General features: G+C 27.4%; 1 protein-coding gene across 3 annotated transcripts in view; it reads left to right on the forward strand.

Annotated features, from left to right (window-relative positions):
- Positions 1-25,570, forward strand: part of LOC142319663 (protein O-linked-mannose beta-1,2-N-acetylglucosaminyltransferase 1-like) — a 111,944-nt gene that overhangs the window by 84,493 nt on the left and 1,881 nt on the right. For all 3 annotated transcript variants that reach the window (XM_075357213.1, XM_075357215.1, XM_075357214.1), the window contains exons 7-9: positions 14,528-14,709; positions 15,292-15,442; positions 25,301-25,413. In XM_075357213.1, coding sequence (XP_075213328.1) covers positions 14,528-14,709; positions 15,292-15,442; positions 25,301-25,413 — 446 coding nt within the window. The remainder of the gene's footprint in view (positions 1-14,527; positions 14,710-15,291; positions 15,443-25,300; positions 25,414-25,570) is intronic.

The raw sequence follows: 25,570 nt of genomic DNA on the forward strand, positions 1-25,570 counted from the left end.
TAACGGCTTAAGTTAAAATTTTGTAGAAACAAGAAGTTTTAACATTGATTGAAATCTGTGTAAAAAAATTGTAGTTTTCTATTTGATAAAAATACCTGATAACAAGTGGTGATGAGTTTATGGTAATAGAAATCCATGAAACAATTCATTTTGTCATAACTGTGAAGAAGTTACTTTAATTGATAAAGGCAAACGTATTTTCAAGGTGGCTCTGTGTTTAATTTTTTATTTAGAAAAAAATGGCAAAAAATATGGAATAATCAATTTTCCATTTTCTCAGTTGAATATATTAAACATGTATATTTCTATTTTTGTGGTATTTTTAATTTGTGTATTGATGTTAAACCAAGCAATCGATTGAATAATAAATACAGTATGCACATATGTAAATAAAAAGTATTCTGTTAACATTTTGAACTAATACGTATGGCAATAGCAGCTTATATTCTTATGTAACAATCATAAATGAAAAATTATGCTTTGCAGTATTGTATATACAGAAACTATTCATCTACTACCTTTCATTTTAGTTTATACATCATATATATATATTTTTTTACAGAATGATGTAGAACAAAGTTTGTCATTTACTAGATCTGTAATAAAATCTTTTTCTCTTGCTACAATAATGTATACTACGTTAAGGTTTCACTGTTTGCAATTATATTGATAGAAAGTTTTAAATTAATATGCATTTCCAGAATTTTCTTATCACATATAGATTACATATTTTTCAACTCATTAATATGACATGATATATTTTATGTAATTTGATAGACATGTTTTAAATATGTTATGAATGTCTCCTCAATCCATAAATGGAGCTGAATAATGTTTTTTCCCCCATCTCTAGTGCTGCCTTGATTTTTGACAGGAGCTGATGGTAGTATCAGATAAGATACACATTTTCTTTGCCTATTAAGTACATGCATATATACATGTACATATACGCATACGCATACCCCAAGCTTATCTAGGAGGAACGTTATCTTAACAAATTAAATGAAATTTTTATTTTGTTGACGTGTTTTATAATTCTGTTAATTTCTTCTTTTTATGTTTTTTTTGTTTTCATTTTTTCTGACTTAATTTTTTTGTTTTAATTAGTAAATTAAATTTTACGGCCACCATATATTTTCATTTTATATTAATTGTTAACTAGGAGCACGATGGAAAACTGTATGATCCAGCATGCATACAGAAAATTAGTGTAATTATGTTGCAGTAAGCTGGTCTTATAGCACTCAGCGCGTATCTGTACCCAGCCTAAAGAATCCATACCTCGTTAATTTAACATCGGGGGGCTGAAATTCATATTAGGTACAGTAAAGCTGATGATATTATTGCTGAAATACTTTATTTAATCAAAACTGAATCGTACAGTTTTTATTAGTACAGAGCGTACAAATCACGTTCATGCTTTGTTGTGGTACACTCTGGTAATCCTTTTTAAGTTGATAACAATAGTAAGAGCTCACTGAACCTAAATGAGTTTTAGCCCCTCTCCTATTTAATCCCATATTTTTTAAATAAACAAAAAAAAAATAATTGTAATAGGCCGCACAAACTGTTAACATTGAGTTGTTTTTGTGTCAGGATGACCCGTGGCCGTAGGTCCAGAAGTCGGGGGGTGTCAGTCTGACGACTACAGACCGTACCTCACCAGTGACCTCTTACTATTGCAACATTAGGAACAGAGTGTACTTCACTGGGCAACTCATCATTAGATAAATTATTATTATTATTTATTATTATATTCACCTTCATTAGTTAAATTTATTATATATGAATATATTATTAGCAATTTTGTTCCTATAAATTAATATATTAATCATATATAAATAAATATATATTTATTTATTTATTTATCTATTATTATATAAATAAATTATTGGATGAAATACTATGTTTGTCGAAAGTCATTTTATTTTTCATGTGAGGTTGTATGTATTATAAATGTGTGATTGCTTCTGGATTTTATAATTAATTTTTGGTAAAAGAAAATACCTTGTACAAATTAATGTATAAGAATGTTTGTATAATCATCTCATTATAAAAAAAGAAAAGAAATAAACATAGTCAAGCACTTAAAGTTGGAAATGTAAATTTAATAATTCTGATTTCTGTTTTTAAATTATTAAAGAATATTTTAATTATTGAAAGTAGATATGAATTATTTCTGATAAACATTTTTTTAACTAATTATAATGAGTACAAATTTTTAATGGTTTTACTTTGATTTTTTAATCCTTTCATAAAATTTAATAATTTTTTTTATCCCTTGAGCTGGTATAAAGTTAGTGTGATTTCCAAATGGGTATTTCTGTAGTAGTCTGTGTGTACATAAAATCATTTCTTTACAGCCACAAAAAGAATCTAAAATAATGAGCTTGTTGAATTGTTTCATGTAAATTTGTTTATTTTTTACTAGTGTAAATAGTTTTAAAAACTTGCTGGATGAAAATTGATTTCTCATTAATTTTATTGGAGAAAATGTCCCTACATGTTAAAAAAATAGTATAAAAGAATTTTTTTTTAATTATTTTGAAAATTAAAAAAAAATTTAAGTAATGATTATCATTTTCTTAAACGATTCTGTTGAAGATTTTCATTTTTGTGATGTTTTACAGATAGAAAATAAATGATACAATAAGTTCAACTAATTTCTTTATATTTTGGTCTTAATTTCAGAAAAAATGCTTTTTATATACATGTACTATCAGAAAAGTAGTATCATTATCCAAATATCGTAACTGAAGAAAGCTTATGTTTGATTGTTTTATGAAGCTATTTTCATTAAAGAAAAGATTATTCTTTTGCTTTATTAAACTAAAGTAAAAGACAAAGAAAAACACAAGATAATTCTTTAAATATGAAATAGAAGTGATTGTTTTACTGCTAAAAAATCTCATTACTTAATTCAAAATATTGTTGATGCATCCGTTATTCTTATTGCAACTTATTATTATAGCTTATTCTTTTTAGAAGTCTTAATGTAATGTTTTCTACTGAAAATTGAAAGTTAAGATAACAAGCTAGCGAAAGTGACATTTTTAAAAATCATTCATAGATTGTCAGGTACCAGCTCAACAGTGTATTTTTATTTATTTTTTATGGTATTCTGTTTTCCCATTGCAGTAATTATACAAACACAGTATACTTTAATAAATAAACTTTTAAAGTGATTATTTTTTAGTACAGGCATGCATCATTAGAATGAAAATTGATTGCGCCTACATTTTAACTGTAGATTGTACATATTTTAAATAATTTTATTATTACTTAATGAAATTTTCTGGTACATTTAGAATTATTTTAATTAATAATATTATTATGAAAATTTAATAAACTTGTCATATTGATATTGTATGTATTAATATTAAATATATAATTGTATAATGCTAAATTAAATTTTAAATATTTTATGTATATATTAAATAAATAAAAAAAATTATTATTATTAGTAGAAGCATTATTATCATTACTATTTTTAAGTATATTGTTGAAGTTAACAAAAAAAGCATTCACATGTTTGTTATTTATTGTTGAAACATTTTAAATACAGTTGTACAACTGTAAATTGTTTATTTATTTTCCAGTTGCTTAATATTTATTTTTAAATATATATACTTTTTTCTTTAGCTAGCCTTTTTTCTCTTTTAGTTAAAGATATTTGTTCATTTTTTTTTTTTTTAATTGTGAATTATTTCAGCAAATAATATTATTTATTTATTTATCCATTCATAAATGTGTTAATGGTATTAAAATATATATTGAATGATCATGTACTGTTATTATTACTATTATTATTATTGTGGTTATAAAATTACAGTATTTTGTTGTTTTGAATTCTGTATTCTATTATTAATATTGTTTTTATGTGAAACAAATTGTTTTATGAAGACTTTGAAGAAGGCTACTTTTTATTATTTAAATAATTTTACAGTCAAAGAGTTTAAAGTAATTTATTTTATTTTGATAGATTTGGTTTTTTTTTAAGTGGGTATTTTGTGTTATACTGTAAATCATTAATGATTCGTGAAACTGTGGTCGTCCTGTTAGAGAAGGAAAATACAATTCATCATAGCATTTGTTAAAACTTTTTTAACATCATAGTACAAATAGTGTTCAGGAAAATTTTTTTAAGTTTTTGAAAAATGTTACATTATTTAATTGATAATGAAATGATCGGTAAAAATTCTGGGACCAAATTTCACAATCTGTTTCTAAAAGTTATAGTTTTATTTATTTTTAATTTAGTTTTTATGATAAAATAGAGGCCTTCTCCTTATGTAACCTGTTATTATTGCATGCAATATATCACTGATCACTTTCTTTGAACTAGTTGTCTTTATCAATTTTCCTCTTTACACTTTGTATCGGGATCCTTCCCTGTTTTCCATTTTTATCCGACTTTCCTTTATCGATAATATTATTATTTAGTCATAAAATTTATTTCAAGATTATTAATTTTAAGTATTTACTTCAGCAGATTAATTTATGTATTAACCTACTTATATGTAAAAATCCCTGTAACCTGAAATTCCGGATAGTCCAAAAGCCCATAAAAGAAATAAAAAAAAATTTATTTTTTAAAAGTTATGCTTTACTTTTCATTATTTGAAATTTAAGTTACTTATGACTATGAACTAATTTATCCGTGAACTACATATACTAAATTATTAACATAATCAACCTAAAATGATATCGAGACAATTTTCAGTCATATTAAATTAGTTTTAATTGAAAACATTGGTTTAAAAGTTTTTGTATATATTTAGTCGTGTTAAATTAAGATTTCATGACATATAATTGGTAAAGATTAAATACAAAAAAATATTTTTTACAGTTTATACCTGTCCCATATCAACAAAGAAGCCCTTCTTGAGAGAAATCAGCCAATACCAGGTGTATGAAAAGTAGATGCAATGTCTCTAATATTTCATAAAAATAATGACAGTACATGTGAAAAAAATTGTATGTGTGGCTTCTTCAACTACTGCTGCACCTCTAATAATACAAGATCACCGGTACTGGTTCATCGACATTATTTTTGTCAGTTTTACTTCCAGTCTTCCTGGCATTAATCATTTATACAGTTTTGGATTACTCATTGGTGAATTCATGGTCATTGTCAGTTCCCGTGAATTCACTTCATGCAAGCAATTTTTTTTTGTGATATTCATATCATTCATGTTCATCAGATTTTTTGTGTGGTTATTGTTTATTACTTTCAGCCATAGCATTCTCTACAGTTATTTTATTGCATCACATATTTCACTATACCAAGGTTGGTAACCCAGTAAATGACACCTGATTTAAATTATTGGATTTTATAATGTTTTTGGAGATTGTAAATTTAATTTTTAATTTTTTTTCTGTTCAATGACATAATGCAAATATTTCTCTACCCACAACCGGTAATATTAGAGGCGCATTTGATAGAAGACAGTCAATTTTGATACTGTCATAAGTAACCCGGTGAACCCCAGCTTAATATGAATAAACATTTCCAAATTATTTTGGATTATCTAGGTTTTACTGTACAATGGAATTTTTTGTACTTTTAAGGAATATTTTGACACTAGTAGAAGTTGTGTTAATTATAATTACTACTGTGTTAAATATTTACTTCTTTGAAAATATCTTGCTGACTGAATAAGTGAAAATTATTCTTGATTTTATTTATTGAATGTTAGTTCACAAGTCAGCATGTGAGCTATTAACATAGAACATCTTTTGTAGTTCATAATATATATCTTCTTTTTTTTTTTCAGGAAAAAATGAGGTGTACATTAGAATTAGGTAGTTCGTAAATTATTTGTTGTAATTTAAAACAACTAAAACTTTCATATGCACAGAACAGGATCAAGGCTGTGACAATTAGAGTGCAAGTATCATTACATTTGGAACTTACTGTGAGAATAATGAAAATTGCAATGCGCCATGCCATTTCATTGCACTCTTTTTTTTTCATTCTTGAGCTTTGTTTTGTGTAACAATATAGTGTTTTTCTTTACAATTCTGAATTGAATTGTCGATTTGATAAATTAGTCAGGAAACATAATATGCATCCCTTAAATATGTATTATAATGTGATTTCAATTATAACATTTGTATATAGATGTTTTTTTTTAATCTTTTGATCGATAGTTGGATTTAAGTTAATATGCTTATACATTCAGTTATTTTATTCATTTAATTATTGTATAAATTAATTGACCGTATTTGTTCTACTCATTTATTGTTTTGTGTATCTTGAACAGTTTGTAGCATTGGAAAAACACACGTAACTTCTTTCTCTATGAAATCTTTCTTTTATTTTTTTTAGAAAATCTTTATTTTAATTATTTTTTTTTAGAATAAATTACAAGTTTTTTTTTTTTATTAGTAGATTGCACTGAATTGAGTTTGTTTTTAAGAAGTGATTATCTCAGTAAATTGTCCAGATTTTAGAAGCAAAAATCTTTAAAAAACAGGTGCTTATGTGTTTATAACTCAGATAAAAAATAAAAATTTAGTGTGTTTTGTTTAATTTATTAAAACATGGATTATATAATAAAATTATATTTTAATAATTATTATTAAAAATGAATAATATTTAACAGTAAATTTTTATATAATATTCTTATTTAATATTATAATTTATTATTAAAATAATATTTGTTCATTAATGTTTTGCTGTATAATTCTCTAATTCCAGCCAGCTCACTGTCTACCAAATTGCATAGCGCATTTTGAATCAGGCTTTTATTTATTTAGTTTTTTTTAATGCCTGTATTTTTTTATCGACCGTAAATAACTTTTGTTTTAATACTACAGTTAGGTTGTTTTTGTAAAATGTGCATTTATTATTGTAAGCGAAGTATTTCATACATTTTACAACACTTAAAGTTAAAATAATTGGACTTTAACAAAATATATTAAATAGTTAAATAAAACCAGTTTACAAAGCCAACTAGTAACAGCTGCTGTATTTTAAATAAATGAATATCTATATTATTGAGATTAATATCTCTATATATTATTTTATGTTTGCTATTCGCAACATCAATTAGTACAAATAACATTTATTCATGTTCATTCATCTAGTGTAGATTATTCTTAAGAATTATTATATTCACTTTTAGGAATGCATACTTTACTCCTTCAAAGCTCCCTTGAAAATGAAGTTTGAATTATATACCAGGATTTACGGTCTATAAAATAGCTAATGAATAACTCGGGGATGAGTTTATAACTCAATAATCAATGAGGTTAATAAAACTAACCTGTAATTGAGTTTAGGTTAACAGTTTCATTATAAATTAAATGTTATCCTACCTGTATTTTTTTAGCTTTATGATAACACTTGTATGAAATATGTCTAGCCAGGAAGTGTATGGAAATATGTCTAGGAAGTGAATGAAAACCTAGCATCGGTAATTGTTTACAACTACCAATGGCTTGTGTTTTAAAAATTGTATATTTTGATAGACAAAACCATTTCAGCTTATGCAGGAAATCCTGGATACATATATAATCCTTATGTTATATTTTGTACGTTTTTTAAGTTTTGAAGTGAAGAATTACAGCATTAACTAGAAACCACTGTTGAAAGTAGAAAATTCTAACTGTAAAATTCACCGTACAATAATAATCCCATAAAAGCAACTATTGCTCTATATTTTTAATATAAGCTAAAAAGTAAATATAGCTTTAATGTCTGTTGAAGTTTTATGTATATATATATATATTTTTTTATTTTAATATTTTCTTTTTTAGCTGAATCTAAAAGTAAACTATCTAGAATTATATTATTAATGGGCAGTTTTGTGATGATTTAAAATCCTTCATTTGCGATCATATTTAGATGGTTCTTTGTTTTTAATTTTCATTTCCTGAATATCTTTTCTTTTTTTGTATGATATTTTAATATAACCTGAACAATAAATAAACATTCCCAGTTCTTTTATCAAAAACAACATCCTCTTTCCGGTGGCAGTCTTTTCAGTCAGCAAATTAAAAAAAAGTCTATTTAGAAACATCATAAGTATATATTTTTTTCACTTCATAAAAATTATTGTTAATGCTCTATAAAAATTCGGAATTTTTTTTGCTATCCAACCGACCAATCACATAATAGAATTTTTACATGATTAGTAGACCAGTATTTGATTCACAACTCACAAGTCATATACTCAAACAGTATACTCAGTTTAGCACTACAGAGTAGTGCTCTAGTGAGCGCTTTGTCATATATAATACTTCATTCTGTTAAAAAGTTAATTTCTGGTAAATTCATTTAAACGGTATGATAATAAATTCATTTTTATTTTGGTTCTGGGGAAAAGTAAACTGGATTTCCTTCAGCTTGATTGTTTCATAACATCTTGAATATTCCACCAATAGCAAACTGGAAAATTGATAGGGTGTGACGATACCTAAAGCCGTATTTTGTAAATCTGTTGCCACCAAACAGTGATGGCATCACTGCCATGGCAGTAATGCCATCAAACAATAGTGATAAAAAATTTACATGTTGAAATCAGGAAGAAGCATACATGATGTTTATTTTTTGTGGCAATCTGTGGAATTTTTTATTATTAATATATAAAAATACAAGCTGGGTTTTACTTCCATGGTATGGAGTTAATATTTATTTATAATTAATCTTGTTACTAAGGTAGAAGTAGATAAAAGCTTCTGAATATCAAAATGAGAAATCAAGCCTACATTCAGTTTGCTATTAAATATTTTTATTATTCTTATTGTAATTTTAGCTTCAATATATTTCCTACCAAATGTTAGTAAAATATAAAATTGACTGACAGATGATTCTGTTTTATATTTATTTATAACTTTCTCTTATAAACTGTTCTTAATAGTGGTCTTAATGAAATAATACAGCTTTATAAATTTTTATATATAAATGTATAAAAGATTATTATTGTTAATTAAATGCTTATTATTATTATTCGATACACTCAGTTCATGAAAGTATATCTATAGCTGATGATTATAACTGTGTATTCTGCATCCCTGAATATTTACTTTACTTAGCAGTTAAAGTATCACAGATAAATAAAAATTTCAGTTTATCCAAAATGTTTTTAAAGTTGTATAGTTAAAACGTTATTTCTGTAAAGTTATGTTACTCTATTAAAGCAGTTTTATTACTGTTAAATATATATAGTATGAAACCTAAAAGCATATTAACTTCTTCAGTACATTCTCAAATTTATATTGTGTCTTACAATTATTTTACATCTGTAAATTTTTTCTAAAGTTTGCAGAAAACAGCTCACAGTAAACTTCACCACCACTCACAATAAATCTGTTTTTTACTAATATGATTATGTATTAATAATTTATTAAAATCTAAAACTTCTAAATATGTTTCTGTATTAACAGCAAAAATTTTCTAAAGAGAAGTTTTTAACTTAAAATCATTTTGTCGAACAGTAAGCTAATAATCTTCCGCTTCAAGGTTCTGTAGAACACTTCTTGTACATTGATGGCATCAAGTGTTCGGTCACTTAACTTAACATTTCCTCCACACTTCTAGCTTTGTAATTATTAGCAGTCAGTTTAAAACTTGCTCATTTGTTTGAATTTTATAAGCCAAAATTGTGGATATTGTTTACACAGATATTTTGTTCATATTAGAATCTTCTTTTCATATAAATAATTACTTCTACGTTCAGAAGTTTTTATCATAATTTATTAAATTAAACATTATTATGTTCTAAAATCAACAATTTTTTTTAACAGTTTTAAAGAGCTTGTGATAGATAATATTGCTGTACTATTCTGGCATTAGCACTGCTTGAAATTTAATTACCTAAATAACTTTCTTTACTGACAAAATTAAAATTATTATTACACTTAGAATCGTATTAATTTGTTTTATCAAATGAAAAATAATAAAAAAAGTAGTAAAATTAAAATAAACAATCCTGTGTCAAGATAGTCTACTTAAAAATATCATAAAAAAGTAAATAGCCATAGCTTTGGATATTTATACAAAATAATTAATTTTTTTTAACTATATTTTAAAAACATAACCTATATATTTTTATTAAAGATTGAATACTGTTCTGCCCTTGATAACAACTTCAGAAAGGAGTAATAAAAAAATTTCAAATCAGTTGATGGAAATTGTAAGATGATAAAAAATCTAAAGAACAAAATTCTTAGTGGTATGAGGTTGCAGAGATTGTTTGTTAACATAATATTAAGACTTTCAGTGTCATAACTTATAATTCATTACTATTTTTCTAACACAGGATTCAATGTAGGGTTGTGAAACAGATTGTAATAATGCTCTTGCACATTTTATATTAATTCTTGCTTTTTATGAAACTGCAATTTTTAACCTTTCTTTTTTTTAGGGTAAATATATTTTATTTACTGGTGAAAAAGTTATTTATAATATTAATTCACTAAATATTTACAATATTAAAATAATTGTTGCTGTTGAAAGAAGGAGTAAAATATGTATTGTTAAAATAGGAAAAATGTTCAATATTTATCTTCATTTTTCACTTAAGATTAAAAATAAAAACATTTCATATTGTTAGTAAAATATTTTAATAACTCTGAAAACTGAAATTGATTGATTGAGTCACATGATAATTTGTAAGTCTCTTTTTCTTTTTAAATCATCACCTCTAGACAGCTGCATCCCTTAGTCATGTATAAGCATATCTTGTTATATATCTGGATTTTCAAGCCATATATCTTATTTATTACAACTAATAACTGAATAATCACTATTAGGCAATATTTAAAAGCTATTATTAGTATTGAAGTTCAAGTGGTCCAACCGGGCCTAAAATTAATTGTCTACCTCTGCCGAATCAGGAAAGCAAGCGTTAACCTTCTGCACCACTCCCACACATAAGACAGAGGTAGTGATAGTAAGTCATTAGTTATTGCAAGTTTAAAGCAAGCTACACATTTATTAAGGAAACTGATGAAGAAAATTTACAACCTAGAAGAAAAGTTCAGTATATAAAAATTTGTATTGTATATGTATAACGTTTTTATTTATTTATTTTTTTAATTAAGGATTTATGATATAATTTTATTTACTTGTAAAAACGTTATTTATATTATTAATTCACTAGATTTTTATGATATTATAAATAATTGCTAGTATTGAAAGAAGAAAAATATCTTTATTATTAGAATGTAAAAATTCAATATAATCATATCAAGTCGTGTTCCTTTTTACGTTAGTTTATAAAGAACTTATTCAAATAACAATAAGCATGACGCTTACATTTTGAGAAAAATGCTGGAAACACAGATTTTTCTTCTTTTTTTGTGTATGCTATTTCCAGCTTCTAGATGTTATAAAACAGTTTTAAAATTGTTTTTAAAAGTAACATCTTTATTATTAGTAATTATAAGGTTGTGTGAAAATGATGTTTATGTTGTTTTCAGTAATAGACTGTGATTTACACAGATGCATAATGTAGGTGATTCTGAATGGTGTAAAATAAAGTCTCAGAACCTATACAAAAACTTTCATTATATTGTTTCAATTTTCCACAGAAATATTATTCTTCCTTTAACAAAAAATTTCTGTTGTAAACTGCTTTATAATAATGCAAAACATTAATTCCTGACAAAATGACTTTGTCAGGAATTGCAGATAGCAGCTTTACTTTTAAAAACAACCATTGCCAAAATATTGGATGAAATGATCTGAAACTTGATGAGGGTTGAGATAGGGGTCCATATTTTTAACATATATATAAATTGCACCTTTTATAACATTTTTTTGTCAATGGCTGGAAATAGTATACAAAATATTGTGTTTATCATGTTTTCTTTGAGAACTTAAATTTATTGTTTTTTGTATTTGGTATAAATTCTTTTTAAAAATGTAGAAAAGACCAAGCTTTAGTTTGGTATACATTGAATTTTGAACAATGGTGTTTTATTGAGAAATTACTGCAGTTTAAGTTCAGGTGCATTCTTTCATTTGACAGACTTCTGACATTTAGAATATACAGAATTTCTGTCAAGTAAAAAAAATAAATAATAATTAATTAAAGCTGTATCTACAAATTTTATATGTGTATACCCGTTGGATATTGGCCAGAAGTTATGTAATTTTGTGAAAAAATTATTCTGGTTCAAATTGTAATAAAAAAGAAAATATTACCCTGTTTTACAGTAGTACTACAAACTTATGTTTTTACAAGAATATTTTAGTTAACCCGAAATTGTAATACATGGTTTTCTATTTACTTTTTTCTGCAGACTTCCATAAACACATCTGTACATCTGTTAATTTTATTAATGACTGCTTGTAAATAAAATTTATTTTATTTGGCGTAGTGAATTAATAATTTTATTACAAAACTAAAATTTATTGCTAATTTAAAAAATTAAATGTTTTAAATGAAATTCCTATTCATTCAATTTCATGAACAGAAATTATTTATTTATGTAATGTGTACCACCTGATAAGTAGTTTTAAAATAACTATTATTGCAATTAGTTACCTTAGATTTTAAACACTAAAATTTAAACTTACAGAAATTCTAAATAATTATCAAAAAGTACCCCATTTTTGTCTTTTTCTCAGTAGTACAGTTTCAGTATCCTAAAATTTCATAAATTGTGTGTTTTAAGTGTATTTAATAACAGAATTTTTTATGTGATGTTTAAATAATTTTTAATTGTTGGTTTTAATATTTCAGCTTTTTTAAAAAATATTTTCCAATTGGTTCTTAGTGAAGGTAGGAAGTTTATTTAAACTGAACCGTTTAATGACACTGTACATATATCATTTCATGCTTCCACACACTTAGTGACAGTAAAGGTTTTATGACGGAGAGAAATTTCTATTTAAATTTGTTTTAATCTTTAACAGCATCCTCCTGAAGAAGTGGCTTCACAATGAGACAGCTGTACAGACAAGTAGAAGGCCTTTTCTATGTTTATATATATTAAATGAGGTAGCTGTACTCGTTTAAAATAAATGGACAAGCACAATATCGTAATTGAAATTCTTCTTTCCTTCACAATCCTTTTTCCGTCCTGTTGGTTGTTTAAATTATAAAACTGTGCATACTTAGTAGTAGTATTGTTAAAACACATAGTTCAGTGAAGGAAACATTTTTTCTTTCTGCCTAGTGCTATAGCAGATCTGTAGCTTTAGAAGGGAAAATATTGTTATTGGTCCAATTTGGGCATTTGCGGTTTTCACTGGATCTTTTCTTTTTGACACCTAAGGAACCCAAAAAACACAAAAACTGTATGAAATGTTCACATGTATATGTGTGTGTTCGGCGTTTAACACCTTTTTGTCAACAGAACTACTCAACCATTTTTGACCAAACTTGGTCAGATTACTTTTATGAATGGGGCATTGATGCCATTAAATTTTCAACTTAAAAGGTCAAGGGAGTGAGGCTGTAGAACAAGGTCACCCTCAGTATCTTGAAATTTCACCTAATTAAGGTCTTATTTTTTTAGGCGCATTAGTTAACAATTAAAAAATAATATTTCAAAAAAAAATTTTTGACAAAATCACCTCATCCCAAAAGATTATCTAAACTAGTAAATAAGTGGGTACCTCCTCTCACCACAAGGAGTGTTATTGCAGCACTGACGTACAGCTGCTGCACGTAGTCTGCTATGTTGTAATATCATAGATGAAATAGATGAATATTTAAAGTGTAAAAAAAGTATTTGAAGTGGCTGCTAGTACCGCCACATCCACATGAATGAAATATTGTATGCATGCGCGCTTTGGTTAGAATTATTGAATTAAATAAGTTAAATTAAAAATATTTTAAATTAAGTTGTGTATGTAAGCCATGCATCAGAAAAAACCACATGACTGGAATGTCCTACAATTGTGTTGTCAACGTTTTTATTCCTACAATTGTGTTGTTGGCTTTTTTATATCTTTAATGAGATCCAAAATAGCAAACTTTTTACAAATTGCTGTTGTATTGAAATACTGATTGTTTGAAATAATTTTTTTTAATATTATTTTTTGATGAAGTTATGGAATGCTGAAATTGAATTTCAGAAAAAATAGACAAAACGCTTGGTAATTTTTTATTCATTATATTCTGAAATTTCTAAATGTTTTCTTCAAATAAATTGCAGCTTATAATAGCAAAGTAAAAGAAACCAGGTTTATCTTTAATATAGAATAAAGCTCAATTCTTTTTAATCCATTAAGTGATTTGTAAGGTATAAAGCTTCATAGAAAATCTTTTATATTTCATTATGAATGCTGTAATTTAACTTAACATATAATTTTTGTAATTATGTAGTTTTGGCATCACTGCCTCAACAATCCTATACTTGTGACTTTAATAGGCATTCATTCCGATTAATCTGATGAGGTAAACTTTAGTTATAGTTAAATAAAGTTGTAGTGTTATCTTTTTGTGATACTTATTGTTATCAATATATAAAAAAATATTTTGCTTTATTCATTATAAAGTTAAAATATTTTGACTTATTTAGGGCTCAAAGTGTAATTTTTCTTTTTGAATTTTTGGCTTTACAGGAAGTGCTAGTGTAAAAAAACAAACAGCACCTAAACCTAGTACACCTGGCCCGAGTAGTCAGAGTAATCCACCACCGCCACCGCCACCGCCACCACTACCTGTTATTCCAGCTGTGACATCAGAAGAGACATCACCTCATTCCAATCCACCTTCTGAAAAAAAGATTATTTCTCCTCCTGAGGTATTTGTTTTTCAAGTTATTTAGTTTTGTAATTATTTTATATCTGTATAATTGTATAAATTAGAGAGAAAGACAGTTAATATTTACATTTGACAGAGGCAATATATTTCCTTAGTTGTGTAAAATTAATCTGTAAATCATACTCTAGCAGGTTATACTTCATGATTGTTATCTCTATTAATGTGCACTTTTATTATTAAAGAGTACCAATTAATCAGTGCACTTAATTTGTGTTGTACAAATTCATAAAATGTACAGATTTATTTATCACAATACTTTATTATACTTATTCTGAGAATTAAAAATATATTTATTTTATGAATGGGAATGCATAAACTTTAGCTGTACTGTTTAGTTTAGTGTTAATTTGACCTAAGCATATAAAATAATGTGATTTTTATTTTTCTTAAGTTGAAATTGTTATTTGTAAATAGAATATTGTTATGAAGTTGTATATCTCATTCATTATATATCCCTTTCTTATTTCAATTTTTTTAAGCAAGCAATTGTTACATGTATCATTACCCGTGTTGATAAAGGTATATCACTTAGAATAACAGCTTAAATTCTTTTTATGTTTAGGATCCAATGCCTATTCTAGCAATGGAACAAAATGAAAAGGAAAGAGCAGCACCATCACCTTATTGTGATTTTTGTCTAGGAGATGCTGTAGTTAACAAGAAATCAGGACAACCTGAGGAGCTTGTTTCATGTTCAGATTGTGGACGCTCAGGTAATTATAAATATTTTTGTCGTGAATTTTTTTTTTTATTATTATTATTATTATTTATCAACTTATTATTTTTTTCTCCTATTAATATCAGGATTTTTATTTGTAAAGTAACTTTTAATCTTCAAAAATACCTGTCTATGTTCTCTTTTCCACTAAAGTACTACTGTATGTGGTGGCAAAGTCATAAACAACTGGACTCTTGAATCTGTAAACTTAGTAGCATACAATGATTTAGTTTTAAGTCTTGTATTTACCGAGAGGCAATTTTTACATTTTGTTTAAAAACTATCTAAAGCTACTATATACTGTCTAAAGATTGTATATAATCATTTCAGATACAATATCTAGAAATTTTATTTACTGAAAATTTAAACAAAAATATATATCCTTTGAGCTCCCTTTCAATCAATTTTGATGTATATGTGATCTTTTGGCACATTGAATTTTCTACAGTACAAAATGGATGCATCAAATTTATCTGGATGATTAAATATTAATCTGTTCCTTTTATTGTTGCTGTAAATGGTCCTATTAAGCTATTGAAATTATTATGTACATATTATTTCTATCTATTACTACTAGCCGTCCTACCTGGCTGTGCCCAGGTTACCAAAACAGGGAGTGTATTGCACCAAATGGGGTATCAAATAAAAAACGTTTGTGATAGAGGATTCCAAAGATATTCGATATCAGGTGTCATGTTAGAAATTTATGTAAAATATTCTTTTAAGAAAAGAAAAAAAATATATATAGCCTACTTACCATTTTATCAAAATTATCTTGAAAACTTAAAAGATATTAAAGTTCATTTATTGAATTAATTAAATTAAATCTGCATAAAATAAAAATGGAGATTTGATTTTACAGAATTTAGATAGTTTTCTTCACAGTCAAGAATTAGATATGCTATTTTAAAATTCTATGTGAAATGTTGGATATATCTGGATTTGCAGAAAAACTGAAAATATTGATCAATATGTATTCCCCTGCTGCAATTTAAGATTATAAATCCTTCCTTCAAAAATAATTTTTGCTTTTGTAATATTATGTCTATAGAAATATGTTGATATAATTATTTTGGCAGCTATCTTAGGTTTAAGATTAGCCGTTTACTCACTGTTAGCAGAAGACTTTTTAGATTTCTCAAAAACATTTAGGCAAAAGTTTTGCAAAATTTGACTTCTTACTTCTGTACTATTTTCTCAGGTTTATCTAGAGTGGTCCATTGACTTGCCTTCTTTAAAAAATTCCCTGTACTTTATAATCATTTCTTTCAATTTTCTCTCTAAAAATATCATATAAATTATGAAACTTCTTCCTGATCAAATATTCATGATGAACATAGCAGCAAGTTGTCAGTGATAACTGATGATTTGATTGAAAAATTTCACCAAAAAATTCAGGAAAACTGGCACTTCCCATTTCACAATTGACATTGATGTTTCCTTATGTTTCATAATCCTGCTTTATGAAGTTTTGACTGAAAGATTGGGTTATAAAAAATTGTGTGCCAGATAGGTGCTGAAGATTTTAACCAACATACATAAGAAAAAACGGCTTGCTGCATCGCATGAATTTTTGTGGCGTTAAACGAAAATGAAGGTGTTGAATTATTTGGTCACGTTTTTACCGTAGGTTAACCCTGGATTTGCTGTTCAGACATTGAGACAAAGCAGCAGTTGATGCCATGGTGACATTCATCATCTAGACTGAAGAAATTCAAGCCTGCGGGTACCCTTTTTAGACTTTTTTTAGACAAAGAGGTTGTGTTGTCGGTAGAATTTAGTGATCATGGAACTACTGTGAATGCCTATATATATATATATATATATATATATTGTAAGTTAAAAAATTTTGGCCTATAAAAAAAAATTACATGGGATGCTATCCCGCAGGAGTTTCTTTTTGCATTACATTTCCCAGCTACAAAAAACGGCAAATCAGTCAGTTAGTGAGTCAATTAGTCAAATTTTGTTGGAAAATCTATAATCATCCATCCTAAAGCCCTGACTTAGCTCCCAGCAATTTTTTTTCTTCATCATAAACATTGGCTTGCATCATAAGCTTTGATGATGATGACAAATTGGAAATGATATTAATGTGTGGTTTAAGTCTGGCAGTGGCCTTGAAGGGTGAATGAAGAAGATAGTGAAATGCTATGAAAAGTGTGTTGCAGTTGAAGGTAGCTGTAAAGAAAAACAGTAAATAAATTGTGTTTTTATTTGTAAGTAATAAAGTTTGTTCATATTTTTCAGTTTTGATTTTTTTTTCAAAACAGGTCTTAAAAACACTCCTTGTATAAGGGATCATTTTCAACCACTTCCAAAAACTTTTTTCCCAGTCAGTTGTGGAATCTGTAATAATTCTAAACTTACTGATATAGTTGATTTACCTGGACAACTCAGTACGTGGTGCAAACATGATGAACTTGTTCTTCAGATGCAGAAGGTCTTCTGGAACTTTTTCTTTTACATGGATATCCTGTGTTTTCTAATTGCTTTTTCCAATCATAGGTGGATGCCTTGTTCGTGGATGTTTGCCAAACTTTATTTTGAAACATTAGCGACAGAGTTTATTTTAGCTAATTCAAGTACATAAAAAGCTTTCTCCACAGAAGCACCGTTCATTTTGTCAGACTGATTATGTAACGGTCAATATTACATTAACAACAAGCTTAAAAACATTCCCTGTAAAACAGTGTTAGTTATTTTTTTACATACAAAAAAATAATCCTTTTATAAAATAAATTATGAGGTAATGATTTTTAAATCAGTACTCTGTCAATAAATCTGTTCAGCTTTTTTTTTTGTGGGGAAAAACAGTAAATACAAGTTAAAGGACAAACTGTGTTATACAAAAGAGCTAATCATTTTTTGGTATGATTTAACAGTTTGTTATAAGAGTATTGGTACTTAACATTTTCACATGTGAACCTGATAAAATTTTTGGGACAGCAGATTTGGATACTACTTAAAAATATTTAGCAAGATTTATTTATTATTTTTTTTATCATTTATGTCAGATATATTTACCCACTGTGCACAATATAAAACTTTAATTAAAGACAAAGAAAATACAAATTGAAAAGCATAATGTTATAATTGCAACCTACAACCTCAAACATGGTACAACAAAATTTTCATTATTTCCAAAAGTATCTGCTGGATAGTGTCAAAAATATTCTAAATGAACCACTGAACAAGTCTTAAGTAGCCTAGTAATAAAAAATGTACCTATTTTATTTTACAATGGATTTTAATAGAGACATCCAATCTATACTTAAACTCAGGTTCTATAATCAAAGTTACTTCTCTGCATACATTGGGACATAAATTTGAAAATATTAAAATGTCATTAAAACTGGCATTTTTTCCAGTAATTTTTTGGTGATTTCTTTTAGAATTATTTTAGATTAATTTTAAAAAGCATGAAAATGTTCATTGAGAAGGTGCAATCAGTTTGGTAACGTTGGTGCAAAAGTTTGGTATAATGAAAGGTTTAAAAAATAACACTATCTTCTAATGCCTAACAGCACAACTTTCATGCTATGCTGAGATGTTACTAGCTTATAAATTGGCATTTCAATACAGTGTACAGTGAACATTCAATAATTTTTCAGCATTTTTTTTAACTCTGTATAGATATTTTTGATATCTATTTTATTTCAAATTTTTAAACTTACTGTCTCTATAGTAGATAATGTTTATGCTAACTTAAATTTCTACTAAAGAAATTAGCATTACTTATGGTATACTGTTTTCTCTCTTCTCCCACAATAAGCCAATGATTAACTATATAAGTTTACTCAAATGAGTAATATTTTGTTGACAGTAAACACTTAAAACTGATTTTAACAGGATTAAATTCCATATTGGTTATCAGTTTCCTTATTAAACAGAAAGCCAGACAAAAATATAAAATGTAATTATAATCTTTAATGTGAAATTATTGTTATTTCCATATTTAGTAAATATAATGACAAAGCAATATAATGTTTTATCCAATCAGTAAATGATTCTGTTGTATTATGTAATCAAGCAATTTCTAAAGAACTCATTTCCATTGTTATCGTTTTATTTACTAACTAGCTTCTCCCGGTGTGCTTACAGCCCTCCACAGCTAGGCCCTCTGGGCGGCATCTTGAAATGGGATTATTACGTGTCTAAAATTGATTACCTCTTATATAAAAATGCCCTTCTTTTTTTTTTTGAATGATGAAAATTGATCAAGAAAAAGTGAAAAAATATCAGCAAATCTTCCCAATTAAATTTGGTTCAGATCGGTTTAGGCATAGGCGCTAGAGTTAAAATTTTTTTGGAGAGGCTCAGAGAAAAATAATGATAAAGGATAATTTACATAATGATATATAGTATAATTTCAATTTATTTATAAATATAATAACTCAAACAGACAAACAAAAACACAAAGAAATTTATTAATAAACATACAAACAAAAAACCTTAATGCAACTCTTTTATTATATTTAAAATACTGGTCCTGAAGAGGACCATTGGGTTAGTCATTGTTCAGTTAAGCACCCTTCCTCATTAGTAAATAGATTTTAGGGTGGGTTACCATCCTACAACTAAAATAACTTCAAAACAAAATATCTCCTTGCACTTTCAAACTGTTCTCTTCAGTAAACAAAAATCACTGTTCCACTTATCAATGTTGACCATCTAAAATTTCTCTAAAAACAACATTTTTTGGAGACAATTTCACTCCACTCCATGCTTTTACTCTTGATAACGCAACATACAACTGTCCATGCCCAAAAATTTCTCCTCTCAAATCAGTACCAACCAATCCAGTTACATCATGGTTAATTTGAGTAATTACGTTTTGGTTATAATTCATTATTTTATGAAGAAAAACAATCACCTAAATAAAAAATATATTAATATGTATTTTGAATATATATATATATATATATATCGATTAAAGAAATTAATATATATTACAAGTGTAAATAATAATAACAAGTACAAGTAATAAATATATAATAATATAACAAATATACACCTGACCACCATGAGACATGTACTAATGAAGTGGGATTTTCTGCTAGCGATCGGTTCATTCCAGTGCCTGTTATTTGAGCACATTATTACTTACTGTTGTACGAAATGACATCACTCGGACTACTGGTATTTTTTTGTGCTAAGCTAAGGGGGACAGACACACACACAGAAGACAGACAGATACATATACAAATGCTCTTTAGTAGGGTAGGATTCTATATGCGGGGTGGGCGGGAAGTACCTTTACACTAGTTATGAAATTATTAAGATAGGTGCAGCTTATCTTCTGTGGATCTAAAATGTATGTATGGGTTCCACCATGTTCAAAGCACATTTGATAACTGTGTTTATTAACTGTGCCAAAAAAAAAGAACCAAGGAGATGTTCAGCCCTCATCTGAGCCCCATCAATTTCCTATAAAAAGTGAGGATTGTCTTACCCCAGAAAAAAAATTCGGTTTTGAGAGTTTCAATAAATCACAGATTCGTCTGAGAGCATAACTTCTTTTTCATTGTTTGCTCTCAGAAAGCATTCAAGTAATAACTTAGATGCATACGTATGTTGATCAAGGTCATTGTCATCAAACTTAATAATTGTGGCTAGACAAAAACATTTAACTTTCAAGTCCTTCCATACATGGTCCCACATTGTCAGACTTGGAATGCCTAACTCTGCAGAATGTTATGTCAGTAAAGTTTGCCATGATGGTGACAATTTCACAGAACACACTAAGAAGTCATTCATAATATTCTCCAATGTTTTACTGTAAGAGATCTGAAAACGCAGATACATCAACAATGGGCAGTTCCAAGACACTGTTCTTAGAAAAATTTATTTGGAATGATCACTCCTAATATGCTATTGCGAATGAATAATTTGACATGGAGGTACATACAGCTGTGCTTTGAACATAGAATCCACACAGACGTTATAGATCCATAGGTAAGCTGCAGCTATCCTAATAATTTAATAACTAATGTGAAGGGACTTCCCACCCACCCTGTATGTATATTTTAAGAGTCATAACACTTAATAAGAGTTGTAAGCAACCTGATATGAGTCACAAGTTTTCTCTAAAGATAATACCCTGTATCAGTCATATTGAGTAAAGTGAAGTGGTTTCCTGTTGCTCTTTACTGAGCCAAATAAAAAATTATATATCAGCATTTAAAGCCCACTGAAATGCAGGTAATCAGCCCTACAATTGACACTTATCTGTTTACGAAAGGGACTCGCCATGTAATGAAAATCACTACTCTCTGAATTCTGATTGGTGGCTCCTTATATCTTGGCTGCTTTTCATATGTCACACTTGTAAAAATGATTGGGACTGGTAATATAAAGCAGCAGATTAATGTACACTTCCTTTTAGTGAAACAGTGAATTATATACACTGGTTCAGTTCATAGTATAAATAATTTTATATTGCACAATAAGCAGATAAAAGAGGTTTTATTTTGTTCTGTTGTGTGACTGGAAAAATGGTTTTTTCCTCCTTATTTTTATTCTTTGCTAGTTTATTAGTTATAACATATTTCTGTGTTGCTAATGAAAAACATGTTAACTGGCAAAAACCATTTTTCAGAAAAATGCGTTTTAAATTTTGAAATTTTTACTGTAAATTGTTTAATGTAAAAATTAGCTTTTAAAATTTTACCATAATTTTCAGACTTTTCTGAATATAATAAGTACTTAAAACTCTGTATTAAATACAGACTTACTAATTTAGTAAGTACTTAAGCTGAAAAAATAGAAAAGTGATAGTAGTCAAGAAAAATTCAATTAATACATTTTTCACTAACAACACAGATTTCACTCATTTCCCATCTTCAGTTATATTTTTTTTATGTTTTTTTTTTCCTTACAACTTTGAAATTTTTGCACTTCCCTCTTATATGAGATTAACCTGATGTGCCTTAAACAGGGTATTCAAAAAAAGAATATTGGGGTTTTAAAGCTATTTAATTACCCCAAAAAAAAGTAAGTGATTTATTCTAAGTCAAAGTTAAGAGACTCTTAACTTTGACTCGGAATAATGAATCACAAATAAAGTGAAAGAGTAATTACAGTTTTTCCCTACAAGTGTAAAATATGAGCACCTTTTGTCACGCAATACACATTCAATAGGAGAGTTTATCCCATACTTCAACCAACATGTCTGGAGTAATGGAAACGACAACTACTTCAATCCTGTCGCTGAAAGGTAGATGAGTTGGTAGTGGAGGTATATATAAAAAAAAAATTAAAAATACAAAGGTAAAAATCACATGGAGTTGGATGCTCTTGGAGGCCACCACAAACAAGGTACCTGATCAGGTACATGCCAACCGTTCCAGTATTTGTAGAAAACATTCAAAAAATCCCATACAGAGTTATTCTAACGAGCAGGAGTACCGTCTTGTCAAATCTCTAAACCATATTGAGCTCTAGGAAAGAACCATGAATGCAGTAATAAGCAATTCTTGTTATGCTTGCTTCATTGAAAAAGAACAGCCCATAAACTTGCCATCAAGATATTGTTCAGAAAACATTTAATTTTGGAGAGTCCCCTTCACATTGTTACAGTTTGTGGGGATTTTCTGACCACCAGATACAGAATTATCCACTAAAATGAATTATTGACTTATCGCTAAACACGATGCAATCAAGAAATGCTACAACAGTTTGGTCATTAAGTTGGCACCTACAGTTTAGTCTGTAGGGTTCAAAGCTTGGGTATTCCATTTTAATTCAACAAATTATCAATGCATCACTATTTTTGATTTTGTTGATATTTGGTATATAACTTGGACCAAAAAATATTTTTTTATATTTTTTAAAAAAATTTTCTTGAGCAATAGACTGTTTTCTAGCTTGCTAACACGTAAAAAAAAGCCATTTTCATCAATTTTTCCTTGAGCTGTAGCATTCTTATTTTATATTATACAGAGGTTAAAAAGGGCTTTTTGGAAACAGTAAAGATTGAACTTCATCTTAGTGTACTCAAAATTCATTTTGTTACATAACCAAATCTTGTAATCTTTACTGAAGTTATGTTTACAAATTGTTGTTTTTTCAAATTTTGGGCCAAAATAGATAATGAAGGACTTAGGGCAACAGGCCTGTCTTTTAGCTTTTAACTTTTAGGTACTAGTAGTACTTACAAAAAAAATGGACTGTTACTGACTGTTCTTTGCTAAAAAAAAATGGCCGCCAAATCATAAGATTTTAAAAATGTCTTTTTTTTGGAACCCAAAAACCACATGTGGGACAGGTGGCAAAAATCTGAAATGTTTACAGCAGTAATAAGTAGTTTTTATATAATTTAAAATCATAAAAAATTTATTTTGTTTCTCAAAGGGGAATGAAGGCAACAAAACACTAAAAACACCGTTCCTTCTGACTGTAAAAACATATTAAAAAATACTGATGTAATGTACTTTTTCAGAAAATAAAAATTGCAACTAAACTCATTCGAATAAATAAATTGATAATGAATAAATAGTCAATTACAAAATGATAAACAATTCAAATACATTAATGAGTTGTTCAATTCACTTTTACCTTATTTTACTCCTGCTAATGGAAGTTTTCAATAAATCTTGCACTTTGTTATAGCAAACTTAACTAAACATAAACATAACTTCAGTGAACATTACAAGATTTTGTTATGTAACAAAATGAATTTTGAGTACACTAAAATGAAGTTCCATCTTTACTGTTTCCAAAAAGCTCTTTTTAGCCTCTGTATGATGTAAAATAAGAATGCTACAGCTCAAGGAAAAAATGGCTGTTTTACCTGTTAACAGGTTAGAATTGCTCAAGAAAGATTTTTTAAAAATATAAAAAGAGTATTTTTTGGCCGCTACAAGGTGGGTAGTTATGATATACCAAATATCCAAATCAAAAATAGTGATACAATAAAATTTTTGAAAATTTGTTGAATCAAAATGAAATACCCCTTTTAACAGCTATAAACTGTATGGACACATATGCAAGTGTTTGCTGAAAATATTCTACACTAGCTCTGCAAGTTCACGCCTTTGTAACAGATTTATAGGACTTCACAAAAAAGACTAATTGCATACATTCAACATTTTCTTCAGAACCCTTGATTGTCCACTAGTCTTCTCTTTACACAGACAAATGTTACTTGGATTGTTTCTATGGAATACACGTTAAACTAAACTCCAGATTCAGATTAGCAAACTCCAAAAAAGGCTTTCTATTCAGGATTTGCCATCTTTGCTAGTGATGCCTTAAAGTGGAAAAGTAGGGAATCAATCTACAACCATGTGGGGAACTAAAATTGTTCTTTTTTCTCTTTGATTCTAGCCTTCAATAAACATTGTACACCTCATCCAAGAGATATGACAAATTAATACCCGATATTCTTTTTTATTTCATCCTATACATACCTGTAAATACTCTGCTAAGCTTTTATGTATTTTAATAGTTATTGAAAAAATGAAGCAGTGTATGAAAATAGTGTTAGACCTCATTATCATAATAAAATTTAATTATTGTGAAATACCATCTTGTGTCACTAAGGGGAAGAATAAAATATAAAGAAATGAGTCTTCTCATGGTTTGAATAAAATCATAAAAAATGAAAGTAATTTTTTTAATTTGTTATTTCTAAAAATTAATTATGAAATAACTGGATGAAACTTAGTTGACAAAATAAAATTTAATTAGAATTCCTATATCAATATATATATTTGACTTTTAGTGTATACATTTTTGTCACTTTCATTCACCTTTATTTGACTGTCATAGTAATGTAATTTAATTAGTAAAAAAAATCTTATCGTTTATTCTATACAGTTATTATTTAATATTTATTTTTATGTTACAGGCCATCCTACTTGCTTACAGTTTACAGCAAATATGATAATATCAGTACGGAAGTATAGGTGGCAATGTATAGAATGCAAATGCTGTTCAATTTGTGGAAATTCTGACAATGATGTTTGTATCAGAACCTTTTCTAAATCTGTTAGTGCTATTCCAAAATTGACTTCAGATTGGCTAGTAAAAAAAAGAAGAAATCATGAACATACAATGCTGTTTATTTTACATTGATGTCCTAGGGTTCTTCAGCATTTCTTAAACTAGTTATGATGTG

This window comes from Lycorma delicatula, chromosome 2 (genome assembly GCF_047948215.1).
Source record: "Lycorma delicatula isolate Av1 chromosome 2, ASM4794821v1, whole genome shotgun sequence".
Classification (NCBI taxonomy): Eukaryota; Metazoa; Arthropoda; class Insecta; order Hemiptera; family Fulgoridae; genus Lycorma; species Lycorma delicatula.